At 35.9% G+C, this 15,770-nt stretch overlaps 1 protein-coding gene across 2 annotated transcripts in view; it reads right to left on the reverse strand.

Annotated features, from left to right (window-relative positions):
- Positions 1-15,770, reverse strand: part of GRK4 (G protein-coupled receptor kinase 4) — a 42,077-nt gene that overhangs the window by 25,565 nt on the left and 742 nt on the right. For both annotated transcript variants that reach the window (XR_012835427.1, XM_075752601.1), the window contains exons 2-4: positions 5,505-5,591; positions 4,848-4,960; positions 257-334 (exon numbers count right to left, since the gene is read on the reverse strand). Coding sequence is in view for 1 of the 2 variants with exons in the window: in XM_075752601.1 (XP_075608716.1) it covers positions 257-334; positions 4,848-4,960; positions 5,505-5,591 (278 nt within the window). In the remaining variant the exon portion in view is untranslated. The remainder of the gene's footprint in view (positions 1-256; positions 335-4,847; positions 4,961-5,504; positions 5,592-15,770) is intronic.

Below are 15,770 nucleotides of genomic sequence, written 5' to 3' on the forward strand. Positions count from 1 at the left end.
GACAGGTATTTTAATTAGAAAACACAGAAGAATAAATCATAATGGCAGTAGTCTTAAAAGCAGAGATCAGTCAAGGTTTCTGCTCAAGTTGATAAGTTTCAAAGTTTTAGAAGGCAGTATACCTTTCAGAAAGACAAAAATGGAACTCTTGAAGTTTGAAAGTCAATTTACTAAGAACAATACAACCACTTAGATCTCTATTTATCTGATATTTACAAAACACTTGAAACAATATTTTGCAAAATAATATATTTACCCCATTAGTGAAGTACGTCTCTAAAACTTTCAGGCCACAGTCTATACGCTTTTCATCTGAAGATACCTCATATTCTGCCTAGGGGAATGGAATTGAAAATTAAATTATGTTCAGACCTGTTTGGCACTACAGTCTTTTTACATGATGCTAGGTAAATTTTATGAATAACACAATGGTCTTAATAAAGGAACTGAAGGCTCTCATTGTTTAAAATCTATTTAAAGATTTTTAGGCTACATAGTCAAACATGTACAAAGAACAGTCTTAAGAAAAAAAGCACATGGGATTTAACTTTTGGAAAACATACAAAAACTAACAATTAGTCTAAATGTAATTACAGAAACTGCAACCTAGAGGTTAAATTAGATCAATTACAATTAAGTAGTATTTATGTAGTATTGGAGGACAGAATGATCCAGATGGGAAATAATAAATAAGAGTACAATAATCAGTTTTTTCTTCCTTGTATTTTTTTTTCTTCATGTATTTTTCTTTACTACAGTCTTGGGTAAAACCAGGATAAAACTACTACTTTCTACAAGGTTGTGTTAACAGGAAGTGAGATCCAAAACAAACTCTACTTCATTCTTTGAGAAAATAAAACTGAGTAGATACAAAACTTTGTGAAGTTTTTGACTTAGTAATATATGGTACTGTGATGTAGAAAAAGACCATGATGCAATACAGTGCATTTTGCAGATAAACAACTGGCAGCTTAATAAAGTTCCACAGGTAGCTACTTATGGAAAAATCAAACAAACCATCAAACAGATACTAGTGTTGAAAAACTCCAAGGACAACTCACTATTAATAATCTTAAGGAATAATCTAGAAGCAGACATCAGAAGTTACAACATTTAAAGACAACACAGAACCTGGGGAAAGATGAATTAGAAAAGAGCAATCTCAAACAGCCACCTGTATTAGCTTCGTAAGCTGGGCCAAGTCAAAGCTTATTTCATATTTCACAGTGTAAATGCATGCACCTAGGAACAAAGAATATATGGCAGACCTCCAGAATGGAGGACTGTATCATACAAAACAACAGTTTGGCCTATTGGGACAACAATCATTAAGAACCTCATAGGAAGTTCCAAGTGATTGATCTAATCAGAAGAGAAGTTATGTAGCTCTATAAAGAAAACTAGAACACTGAAAACTGACACTTCAAGAATTAAACACACAGCACAATACTTGAACTAAGAGAATCCCTCAACTCCAGTTCTGCAATCAATTGCAACTAACCCACACCGGCTCATTACTAAGTCATCAACATCTTTTTCTTCTGAGACATTATGGTGTGAGCCACTTCAGCACAGTACTCAAACCTGTAAACAATTGCAAGCCATTGTTTTCGCTACTTTAATTTCACAACAATCAGTCTAATGGTAAGGAATTCTTCTGCAACTGCCAAACAACCTGAGCAGGTCAGAAAAGTTAATCAACCACAGCAGTGCACTTACCACCTTTAACATTTTCAATTATGCCAAAGGAGTCACTAATTTAATACAAACAGTTAGGCATACTGTTTTAAGCAGATACTGTAATTTAAAAGGAAGTTTAAGAGACAGCCTTGTCAACTAATTTCTGTTACTCACAGAGCTTAAGAGGGAAGTTTGAGCTGTCACCCATTCTTTTTCATACTTGAGTAACCTTGTCCTCAGCTAGTGAAATGAGTCAGTAGATGATTGGATAACTATAATTCCTCACTTTAATTTCTGCCACTTTTATTGAATTATTTCACAATTCTTCTTTCTGTAAAGCCAAGCTGACTCCAGACTCTAAGGTCACACTTTCTCAAGAGTTAAAGCTTACCAGTGTTAGTACTCAGTACAGGTAGACAACATAGCATTGTACTACCTTGATTTTGCCATCTTGGCCTCCTGAAATAATCATGCTGCTGAAATCACATTGCTCCATGTAACAGAGTCATAAAACTCTCTTAATTAAGATGCAATGCTCTTAAGACTATGGCATTTCATGCCATAAAGTTTATTTTCAGAAAGATTAAGTCTAAAATTTATTTAAAATAAAAAAAAATTCAAAAATTGGCAAAGCCCGAGGCAAAAACCCCACAACCTTAGCCTTTCCGTTCACTTTACTGCCTTACAAACAAAACCAACAAAAAAAACCCTCAATCCCATGCCCCTACCCCAAAACAAGCTTGAACAAGCTTGCTGAAATCCAGTCCAGAAAAGGGAATCAGGCTAACTCAGGAACCATCTGTAAGAGATAGTAGGTATTTTATCTCACTTCCTTGATCAGGAAAGCATGCTTAGCTTTCAGATACTGACAGTCATCGATTAGAAATTATCTCAGCTCTTAAGAGACTTCTGTTTCAGTGATGCCCAAGCATCACTTCACCATAATTTTTCAAATGGAAGTTAAAAAATAAAAAAAGAATTGCAAAATCATCCCTTACATCAGATTATCTCAACTCTGACAGTCTTTGTTAATTCACAGAAGTGTTGCAATCCACATGACATTACAGATTGCATATTTCAAAACAATTCAAAATTTTCAGTTAGTGTAAAACACAGTTACTTCTTAGAGACAATTTCACCTCAAAAATTACATCTGTAGAGCAAAGACACGCCTGCCTTACAGTCATGCCTAAGATTTTTTTTCTCCTTTGTGCTGCCAAAAATTCTGCTACTCCTTATCTAAGTTTTTAAGGATTTAAAATGTGTGCAGAAGTTGTAACCATTATGGGTACATCCACAGTTGTCAGTGGTCTCCCCATTGTGCGATGCTCATTAAAAGCTCTAGTTTACATTCACTTCAGGATATTTAGCTCCACTGTTCTGGATTTCCATTCAATCCATTCTATGTCTCAACTGTCAAAGTGGTCTCTGGAATTTGGTGCTAGAACAGCTCCTAAGAGTCACAAAAGTATGGTGAAATGCACCTGAAGAGTAAACCTAATTGCACAAAGATTCATTGACAAATATAAGGCAATTCTACTCATTTGACACTGAAGTTCCTTTTCAGCTGATCAAGTGCCTCGGTTTATACTCCTGTAGGGGGAAGGAAGATACAGTGAAGTGGGGAGCCCAGCAATAATCCCATGTAGCTCCTTACACTGTGCACCTCTCAAAGCCATCTTGCATTCTGAGACTATTTTGGGATGCATGTAAGCAGCAGCACTACCCTACTTTATGTTTTTTGGCCATTTGGTCCCTGCATATAAGAACAAAAATGGGTGGGATGAGGAAAACTCTTCTTTTGGCTGCAATCTCAGTTTAAGACTGTATTTTACCACACTTGGATTAACTATGAGGGACAAAGAATAAAAAGCTCTGAGTTATTATTCTCTCCTCTTGAGGACTGTTGTGTGCCTGCCTACTCTTCTCATTATTTTCCCCCTCCGCATGAGGGTTTTGTCTGAGGATTTTTTACAAAACATGGCTGCAGGCACATTTCCATCCTCCCCTCATTCTTTAGCGTTAGGTACCAAGATGCAAATATATCAAGACAAAACACCTCCTTTTCCCTTGGTCTCTAAAATCTGGTTTCTCTCCTTCCATAGATGGTTCCCTAAATTTCCATCTCCATTGTGTTTTTTTTAATTAGCACATTCTCTCTAGCCTAGGGCTTCCATGCAAGTTGCAACATTTTCAAGTCTATGTTTACACCACTTTAAAGTCTGAGTATCATAAGTAATATTCCTTGTATGCACATCCTTTTTAGGTTCAAGAAGTAAAGCAACATGTCTTTCTAAAATTATTTTTTTTGTTCCCATCATGCCTATTTTTGTAGCTCTGACCATATTGAGATGGCAGAGATTTTATAGCAAATATTAAACATCTTCCTTTAAGTAACAGAGCCAAAGTTTTTTGACATTCATGAAAAGTTACAGCTTTACAATTGGCAAAAAGTAAATCTCACCATATATGCAGCATTAGCACCCGGATGTGTTTAGAGAAAATTACTATTTTATAAAATTGTTGTGTGTTAACCCTAGTAGACAACTGAGCCCCACACACTTGCTTACCCACTTCCCCCAGTGTTAGTCTGAAGGGTAGAAGTGAGAAAACTTGTGTGTTGAGATAAAGACAGTTTAATAGATAAAGAAAGCTGCAGGCACAAGCAAAGTAAAATAAGGAATTCATTTGCTTCTTCCCATAGGCCAGCAGATGGCTAGCCATTTCCAGGAAAGCAGGGCTTCATCATCATGTGTAATGGCTACTTGGCAAAACAAACACCATAACTAACTTCCCCCCTTCCTCCTCCTTTCCCCTTAATTTTATTGCTGAGCATGACATCATATGGTATGGAATATTCCTTTAGTCAGTTGGGGTCAGCTGTCTGGCTGTGTCCCCTCCCAACTCCTTGTGCATCCCCAGCCTACTCACTGATGGGGCAGCGTGAGAAACAGAAGGCCTTGACACTGTGTAATCGCTGTTCAGCAATAACTAAAACATCCTTGTTATCAACACTGTTTTGGTCAAAAATCCAAAACATAGCTCAGCATGAGCTACAATGAAGAAAATTAACTCTATCCTGGCCAAAACCAGCACAAAAATCAAAATTTTTATAAACACAAAAATATAATCTATAGGCTACTGATGTCCAATTTCTCACTGCTTACCACTGCATCCAGAAATTCAATGCATCTTTTCAAATCTGGTCTGGAATCACAGAACTGCCTGAAGAGAAGTCTTCCTATTGGCTGTTTGTCACAAAGCTGGTTATAGTCTCTTTCTGAGATAAAAATAATAAGTAAATATCTTTATTTATTTTTATCTTTGTCATAGCATGATCCTTACTCCCATTTGAGAATAGGTCAGAAAAACATCACTAAACCATGAAGATTTTACATTAATATATTTAGCAAAGGCATCAAAACCACACAGTGATCCCAAAGAATAGTGAAACGCTCACTTCCAGCCATATTTGTCTCTTATAGACTATCATATTTATTAAAAAGACATTGAATGATATGGTTAAGTTTCATTTGGGTTAGGGGGTGGAAAGCAACAATACCACAATATGATTCCTTTTACTAATTCATGGCTTTGTAAATTATCCTTTAGGAACAGTTTCCTTTAACAAACAAGGAGCTGTGATACAGCTTTTATCTTCTCATAAATATATTTTCTCATAAATTCTCCATCACATTAAAAGTCTAATAGCTTTTTTTCATAATTAGCATTCAGAAGCAAGAAAGAATCCTTTCAGTTAACACCACCAAACTCTTACCCCTCCTTCTCAAAATAATCAGCAGACCATTCTACAGGACACCTACCGATTGAGCATCTAATACCTTCGCAATGACTAACAGGTGGCAACTTCAGCATCTCTTTCCATTTTTTACTACGCCCACTCCGTTTGCCTAGAAGAAAAAATATGAGTAATGTAAAACACAATACTATGTCAGAATAAAATTAAACATAACATTTAACAGCATAAAATTAGGTCACTTCTGCACAGATCTGTCAGACCACTTTTCATGCCTAGAAAGAAATCCATCTACAACGGTATCCAAACCAATAACAAACTTGATATAGAAGAACTTTAATATGAAACACTAAAAAAACTCATAAAGTCTTTTGCAACACAATTATTTTGCATTTTGGCTGTGCAGACAGAATATCTCTGCAGAGACAAGGCAAATATCTAGGTATACTGAAAATTACACACAGAACTGGAACATCAAAGACAGAAACTGGAAAAAAAAAAGATAATTATCTCTAAACCATGGTGAAGAATGGAAGACATTAAAGTTGAGTAGAAAAATACATAGAATAAAAACACATTTTTGGATAATCAAACTGTACATAAATATGCAATTTCTTTTTTCTTTTAAGGGCAGTAATAGTAATAAGAGTAGACCCCACTAATAAACGAGTAGGCATTGCTCAAATACACACCATTTATTCTAGAATAAAGGGGGATATAGGATATCAGGAAGACCTTAGCTGTTGTAGAATTCAGAATTTTCAATGCTTCAGATTTCACAGCGCTAGTATTAAACTGATTTTTAAAAACTACTACAGTATTTTTCCCAATGTTTCTCAAAAACTATCTCTGTGCTCCATTTTTCTATGTTAAATGGGGATTTTAGCACATTACTTTGACCTGAAGAAGCCAATTCCATTTACAGAAGATATGCATACTTATCAAAAAAGCAGACAGATACAGGAAAAAATATATATATTTAATTGCAAAACATTTCAGCGGAAGAGTAATTTTTGTGCTGCAAAATATTTTAAAAGAAGATTTTACTAAGTGATATGGCCAGATGCGTTTCCACATGACAGAACAGTAGCAAAACTGCACAGAAACCTTCTGACTGTACCAAAGCAGTACATACCATTAACCACAATGGGAGAGAAAGGAAGGGAGTTACCCTATGTAACCTGAATAGAAACCAAGCAGCAAACAGTGCTCAACTCTTGCAGATTAAATTGTTAATGAGAAAGGAACTAACATCTTCAGAACAATAAAATATATATTAAAAAAAAAGCCCTCTTCACTCAAACATGCAGCTTCTTGAACAGTTCTAGTGTTGCAGTCAGAGCAGTTCCAGCTTAGTGTACCTTAGCTGATATCAAATTTACATGATCTTTGCTAACAGCAACATTGACGTTTCACCGTGCTGCTGCAACAAAACATTCTCAACTCTAGTATCACTAGAAAAGTAAACAAATAAAGAATACAAAACTTGAAAATGTTGGCTTGCAGAGATTTTTTAAACTGATACCTACTCTCTTTTTATTTCCTAATGTTGGTCTGTAAGTCATCCACCTTCCAAAATATTTTAGAACACAAATATATCAAATCTACTTCCCCCCTCATACTTCATGCAGTACTAGAACTAATCATGAAGCTGTAATTACCTGAATCATTAAAACAAACTCCAACTGTTTTAACAAAGCATTTTTGATGTTAAAAAGAAGCTGAAGAAAATCAAACCACACAGAGCAAAGAGATGCATTTCTAAGAGAACTGAACACAAAATGAAGCGAAATGAAGGAATACTAACATAGATCGTCTGAACATATAACATTGAATAGAAAAGGACTGGGTATAGATTATTATGTGATCATGAAAAAAAAGGACAAAAACATCAACTTAATTTTTAACCATGCAACTGAAAAAATACTGTAAGCTGCAAGGTCCACAGAAGTTAAATTTCTTCTGTTAGAAACTGCTCAGAAAGACTCATTTGTGCATGACACAGTACAATCAGTATTGACCAAGAATGATAAACTGATAAACAAATTCATACAACAATGCTGTCTGGAAAAAGTAAAACTGAACTGTGATATACACCAAGTATATCATCTTCTGAAACACAATCAAAGGAAAAAAAAAAACAAAACCAACAAAAATCCCAAAGCAAAAAAAAAGAGGATCTCTGGTGCATTATACTTCAAGTTTAACACAAGAAAGTCTACTGTGTTTTGCCCCAAATATTTCACCAGTTACTTATGATGTGACCATTATGAACTTAATTTTACAAAAAGAGACCACATGCTATAATGCATCAAATTTACCATCCTATAGAAGTCAATAAAGACTACATATAATTTATTAATGATGTACAAGAATCGAATGCTTAGGAGTATCAACTAAATCAACATGCTTTCTCTTTTCGCTGAACTGACTGTTCTTACATTTACAGCAAATGCACAGAAAAAGTCTGTAGGTCCCAATAATGTAAAGAGAATGCATGACCTACATAATTTACAGATAAATTAGCCATTTCTGGTAAAAGTTATGGGAGAAGGCCAATTTGTTTGTCATATTATTCCCTAATTGTCAAATCCTTTTCCGTTTCTGAGGCAGTTTAAAAGATGTATCAAATCAAATTATAATAGTTGTGGTTTGTAAGTGTCTTAATATTGATTTCAGAGCTTCTATTCTGGATCTCTTTCTAAAATACTTCAGATAAAATTCATCCAGAAAGACCAACAGCTTACTTTCCAACACAGCAGCAACAGAGCCATTAAGTTAATCTGCTTTATGGTTGACCTACGTGGTTCAGATGAATTACCACTTTTGCCTCTTTCAGATGTAATTGCTGGCTAGAACAATGTCCAACTGAAGCGACTCATCTTTTACAAAGAGGAGGGTGGATTCAGCAATACACCATTACAGTAAGGAAATACTGCAATTACATTTTCAGGTACATGAGAACCTTACCTTCTTCTCCTCCCCAAATTAATTCTTAGAGTTAGAATTTCAGCATTTACCTCTTTACATGTTTTTGCTTATTAAAAAGATGTGTACTAAATTCAGTTAGGTCATTGTATTAGAATATGGTACAGGAAAGTTTCTAGATGTTTTCCGTTTTCAGCATTATTTTAACTTCAGAGAAACACTTGAAAAAACTTCTGTAAGGCAAGGTGGTTGGCTTATTCATCAGTGAAAACACAACTAGTTGCAAAAGAAGAAACTGCTGTGGTAAAACAAAGCAATCTGGTGTAGAAATAGATTTAGACAAATAAGAATATTTTTCAAGTCATCAGACGGACTTCCCACTGCCACAGTGATCTTCCTTACAGACAAGGATTTGTAGCAAGACTCTCATTTCACTGAGCACAATGTTGACTGAACGTTATTAATCAGTCTTCCTCGAGATAGAAAACTTGGATTCTGTCCAACTGAATGAAGAGTGAGAAGCATCATACTATCTTTGGGTAATAAATGTCCACAGACTATATGTGGGAAGATTCAGTGGCTGCTACACTGACACTGAGATTCTGCCAGCTGTTCAGGGACCTCTGTGCTTCAGCTCTCCTGCCTGTAAAGGGCAAGCAACATATCTCTGTGGTTGAGAAGCACAGCACTATGTAGCACTAGGGGTGCACGATTGCTACAACATCATTCTTGCAAAACTGATTCCACAAACCAGATTGTCAGATACCAGCTGAGAAATTCATACTAGACCACACCCAGATAAGCTCTGAAAGTATAAAACTGCAACAAGATGACAACCTACAGCATGCCTTTAACTGTATAAATCAATCAATTAGTTCAATGAAAAATGTGAAAGAAGCTCTACATCATCTACACTGAGATGCATGAAACTAATCCAGGTACCTACACCGTCTTACAACACATCTTTCCTACAGCAGAGGAAGTTGCAGGCAAGTTTCCTAACAGATTTTAAACTCACATGAATTCAAATCTTCTACTTAGAGACACATTTTCCTTCAAACCACTCACAATAAGGATTAAAACCTTTCACTGAAAAATCAAAACATTCCTGTTTAACTATGGCCTTATGCTACACAGACATTTGTAAACGCTGGCCACTAAGTAACTGTGCTTAGCATTTTGATGGTATGCCCTTACTGTGCAAGATCCACCTTCAAGACACAAAACACTGTAGAATTAATACCTCAGGTCCTCAGATCATAACAGCAACACTGAAGTGCCACTAACTACAGGCCAGGAGACAAGTTCACACAAACCAGCACTTGAGGAAGGCTGTCATGCTCCCAGTTCTGGAGACAGCTCATCCAGTACCGCTTTGTGGGGTCTCTGCAACCTTCTCCATTGTGCAGGTCAGATGTATTTTTTTGACATCTCAGTTCCTTGAAAAACAAGCCTGGTCACAGCTTAACAACTAGGTTTAACAGAGTGGCATCTCTTTTATATGGAGAAGTATTTTTTTTCCAGAAGTATGATACATAAAATCTGCTGGCTCTCAGCAAGCTTACCAGAATCACCTAGCTGAAAATTCAGGTTTCAGCGCAAGGTAGGCACCTAACTCTTAAGCATTATAAAGGCCAAGGCACTTCTGAACACAAACAGAAGAAAAATGCAAGCAGTTCAATAAATAAGCACATAAAAGATACCTATTGATTACAGATTGGTATGGCATTTTTAAGATAATACTCCTCACACTCCTGGATTCAAGTGCCTAGAGTTGGACCCCAGCAAGGTAATGCTTGAGTCCTCTTGCTCATCTGACTGTTAGAGCAGTAACACTGTAAGCAGTTAAAAGCCCCAGGTATCTATGTGAACATTTGTGCAGCTTGTTTATATGCACAATCATTTATTGTTCCCACAGCTATAACCACTTGAACAACTGGCTCTTCACATTAGCTCTATATACAGTTTCAGTAATCATGTGCACATTTAAGAATGCTAGTGCATACAGGCTGAACAGCTTCTGCCCTTCTTCAGAAATTAGGTATGAAATTCTTATATCAACTCAAGTAAATGTAACTAATCTGAACCAGAGTTTATTACCATAATCTTGCAGTCAAACAATGTAACATCTGTGTATACATTTCATTTTTATATGTCTATAACAACTTAATGAACAGGGTTTACTAGAAAACAAACAAACAGTAAGAAAACTCCAATTTTACAGATGACTCCTTGACAAACAAGGATTTTTTTATCATGATGGCACATCAAGACTGCAACAGATAGAAAAGTAAGATTCCTTTAAGTAGATTGTGAAAGGTCTAGTTATAACGGCCACGTTCAAAATAACCAAAGTAGCAGTGTGTATCAATAACTAGACCTCTCGTGTTTATTTAGTAAATGTAATTATTTAGATTCCAACATGCCCACATGCATTCTTCTTACAGTTCATTAAATAAAGGACAAAAAGGCAGACATTGTGCATAATTCTGTACAAACACAGGAAGACATGTTTCCTGCCACAATGAGTTTACAGCAATTTAAAGCACAATGCAATAAGGGAGTGCAATAGAACATAGGAGGCAAATAAGGGAAGAACAGACAAAAATAACAGCAACTGCAAAAACTCACGGCACTTTCACGTTAAAATTTGTGTTTGCTGCTGGTGAATGGACTTTCTGGGTATGAGTGTGCCTTGGTTTCGCACTTGTCTATACTCTTTAAATAATTAAAGATTTTAGTTCAGTTCAATAGCTAAACTGCAGTGACCTGAGCAATCTCCTTAGAATCTTCTTCATAGTTACAAATACACACATTATAGGATATCTGCCTACATATCATCACCAATATCATACTGAATTATTACCTTATACTGCAAGCAAAGGTCAGATATATTTCACTTGGAGAATTATTCCAGTTGTTTTTAAACCTACGCAGATAAAATACACAATTTGAGTGGACTGGTTATTTTTTGTGAAGAGTGCTACACTAATACAATTTCAATTCTGAAAGAATTATTTCAGGATTTGCTTAATCCAAACTGTGATCACATTCTGTTACTGAAAGGTTCCTTCTAACTCCATCCTTGGGCTGCAACTAACAGTTATCAAATCTGCAGAACCTTGCTGATCCATCTGAAAAGTAATTTTGGGGAAAAAACCCAAACCCAAAACACCCAACAACATTAAAAAAACCACCACAACAACCCACACACCCTAGATAGGTTCATAGATACAATTGGGAACTATCTTACCTATTCTGCAACCACAGGCTAGAACCAATACAACCAAGAGCTTGGGGGAAAATTTGCTTGAGACATGATCTTAATTTAGCCTAAATCAATCACAACATAGAGCATATTATATGCTTAACAGAAGACCATATTCTCATTCACAAACTGCTCCTGCCACAGCAGGACAAATGAATTTTAAAGCGGATGCAAATGGACCAGGTATGTTTAAAATGCACTCTTGGCATAGAGCCTCAGAGTAAACTGCCGTTGACTTCAAAGGAACGACAGATCTACCCTTTGGAAGTATTTTTGGAGACTATTACTTTAGGCAATTAAAAAAAGAAAGCTCCTAAGCAGTTTAAAACATACAGTGATTAGTGTCTTTCCTTCAAAACATCACAGACTACGTGTGGGATGCTGAAATGAATTTGGGGCTTACATATACTCAAAGGATTTATTAAGAGTGATTGAAATAACTACAAAAACCAGAAGACACAAATATAAATAAAGAGAAAAGTGAATAAAAAATAAAAATACATTTTTGTCAACTTTCAGATTTTTTTCAGAATAACCTAGTTTATATTCATTATTTGTCCCCATTTATGGGATAAATTCTTCAATGTCTTTCAAGAGATACCAATTTCAAAGATATTTCTGCTAGGAAAAAATCAATGTGTTAATTTCTCTGCTCTTATACAAAACTAGAAGTCATGGCGCTGTACATTATTCTTTTACACATAAAAATGCTTACATGTGAAAATCCAAGGAGATCATGAAATTGCAAGCTTTCCTACTGTCTATCTCAGAGTTCATACATCAGTATCACTTAACACTCACCTGTTTTTCTATCTCAGTTGCTTCACTATTGTGCTCATAAGATCAACTTTGAGTTTGCTTTATTATCTCTTGTTTTTCTACTGAGTCACTTGTGCTTGTTCCACCATTGCGTTCACCTTAAGAGGAAGTTTTCTGTTTTTCTTTCTCACATACAGATTTCCCTCAAAAAGTAATGCATGAATGAGAGGAAAGAGCTGGATTGGCAGAGAAGGCCACTTATCCCAGGAAACTGGGATGGGAACCCCAGAAGACTTTGCACTACAGTTTTCACCCAGAGGCAAATCCCTCTATGGACAGGTTAGCCCTCAGCATGAGCAGGTCAACTGGAAAAGTGGATGAGGAAAGAAAAAATGCCCAATGTAGCTCCTCACTCCTTAATCTTTCATCCATAAAGTATCACAGGATGCGTTATTATCTGGTAGTAGGCACATACAAGACTCATATATTATGAACCATTACTAACACCCACACGTGCAAAGAACTGGCATTTTATTATTTACAAAGTTACACTAAAAGAAGATAAGGAATCCTCATAGCTTTCCTTCTACACATAAGTGTTGTAGTTGCTACAGAGATATTACAAGTCTTTATTGGAAAGAGACAGGCTTCTATTAAAATAATCTGTTTTATGAAAATCCTCTTAGAGGATAGATCATAAGACAAAATTTAAAGTTTTGAGGCTGGGGGAAAGCTGGGGTTTGATCTACCCTGAAAAACGGGACTAGTAAACTCTTATAAAACTGATGTTATCATCATGCAAATTGAATTAAAAGATTCACACCTCTAATGAAATAAATTAACAGTAAGACTATTAGTGAAATGGTAGAAGGTAGTTAGTCTAGAAATAGACAGCAATACCACTTTGGTTTTATTCTGTAGAAGGAAGTAGCAGTAACAGATGCATTTTGTCTAAGCACACTAGTTAGTTCCTGGGTCTCTAATTACATAGATCAAATTTACTTTCTACATATAAAATCAGATTTAAACAGTAGACATGAACCTAGCTGTTCAAGATGTGCTAATTCTGCACACCTACAAATGTAAAACCCATATGATGTTCACACCCTAACAGTATTCACTTCCAGAAGTATTAGAGTACCTAAAAATAGAGGAAAATTATGAGTACAAATCTGGGGTCATTTTGACTGTTAGGTCTGGTTTATGTGCTAAAGTATGATTTGTTTAGACTTGGTATTATTTACCAGGCATTTCTGAATTCTCATTAAGCCTCTGCAATACCTTTTCACCAGATGAGGACAAGCACACAACATCTTTAATTCAGTTTCTGTATTTACAAAATGAAGATGACATATCTCTAGGGTTAAAAGATTTTGTGAGATGCTTTCAAGAATACAATCTTTTCCTACTCTCATCTTTATCATGAAGGAATCTCAAGTTAGACTGAGACTGACCCATGCAAGCCATGATTAAGCCTACATTGATTTCTTTCAATATGCCACTGAAAACTATGAAATAAGAGCACAGTAGTTTACATCTTATTTCTTTTGTTTTTACAACTGAAATATTTAGCCAGGCGAACACCTTCTCTTATTCAATCTTTAACATGCAGAGGAATTGGAAAAAGGATTACTGATGTGGCTCAAGCCTATACATGAAAATAAATAGAGCTGCTATTTTATACTAGTTTAGGATTTCACCTTCTTCCATGAAAAAGAGTAATTCTGCACTTTTCCATGCTATCCCACCTGTCCGTACTCTATATACAGTAAGATAATGCAAATGTGGGAAGGAAAAGGTCAAGTGAAAGTCTGCTCTTCTGTCCCAACTGTGAGGCCCTTCTAGCAAAAAAAAAAATTCATTAAAATATCTACCTCACATACTAATTTTACAAACTCCATTCCCTTGGAGTCTACCTGGCACATAAGAATAGAGCTGGGACAGGGATTTTATGGAATGGTTCTGACAGATGTAGTAAATCAGACATTTCCAGACCATCCAGAGCATACATCAGACAGAAAATACTTTCATTTCAAGGAGCGTTTTGAAAAAATGTGATGTAAAAAGTACCCCATACATAGAAACTCAGACCTGAAAAGGTAAAAGACCTTCTACCAATTGATCAATGGAGTTTCAGAGTTTCAAAGCCAGAAATCACATTTTTGTGCATGCTTACACAAAAGAGACCAGGTCAATTGAAGGTACCAAAGAGTAACAGCTTACTACCATTACTTTTATGTTTCACATTAGGTAGAACTGATCTTCTTCACATCAGCTGCTGTCAGACTTCCATTTACTTCATTAAAATATCTTGTTTGGTCAGTTCTACCACTATAATTTATTTTAAACATAGTGAAACCTTAACTAAAGAGGCAACCTGACATTAAGCAGCCACTTAAAAGCCTTTCCAGATTACCACTCCACTCTTTGTGGTGAGGGTTTGGACACAGTAAAGTTTTGAGCCAGATTGTGTCCCTGCCCATGGCAAGAGGTTTGGAACTAGATGATCTTTAAGGTCCCTTCCAACCCAAACCATTCCATGATTCTATGATTCCGCTTTCCCTTCATTTCTCAGATCACTTCAATGCAAACTCCAAATTCAGGCAGCACCACCACAGACATGTTACTGTCAGTGAAACCAGCCAAAACATGTCCTCTAGTTTGAGGTGGTCTTTTCAACTAAGGTTGGGAAATGGCCCAAAATTGTGATCACTGTTCTGTTTTTTAAACCCCACTTCAAAGTCAAAAAGCTGATTTTCCTCGCTTGCTGCTTAAGGCAAATTTAACTGGATACACATATGGCGTAAGTGCCAAACCCATTTAGAGTTGGAGGAACTTGCAAAACATACAGGGGCAGATTCTGTTGTTCTTACTCACTTTAAACAGCTCCAGCTAAACTAATGGGACTTCTCAACACAATTAAGAAAAGTAGGATCCAATCCAAAAAGAACATGCACACTTCATAGTTGAAAAACATACTCTGCACTGAGTACAGTGGTAATCTGGGGAGTCTTTCAAGTGGCCATTTAATGGACAGTTATATACATGGAAAAAAAGCAGTAGGACAATCTTATTTCAGGATTTTTTTTAAACAGTGACCATGTACTCGACTAAATTTCATTACCTATCCAAAATGTTTGTTAGTTGGGGGAGGAATCTTCCAGTTAAGATGTTCTGGGGAATCAAACTGTAAATATTAATCTAATGGAAAATAGCACACTTTAATATTAGGTTGATACAAACTATTCGACCGCACAATACAGGTAGCATTCATCAGCTGTGTTTTTCACAGCAAGACAGAGGGCAAGGTTCTTCCAGAGAAGATTTATGTCACTTCGTCCTTTATATCCATACGTATATAAATTTGTAAATAAACTG

The sequence above is a fragment of the Balearica regulorum genome, chromosome 4 (genome assembly GCF_011004875.1).
Source record: "Balearica regulorum gibbericeps isolate bBalReg1 chromosome 4, bBalReg1.pri, whole genome shotgun sequence".
Taxonomy (NCBI): Eukaryota; Metazoa; Chordata; class Aves; order Gruiformes; family Gruidae; genus Balearica; species Balearica regulorum.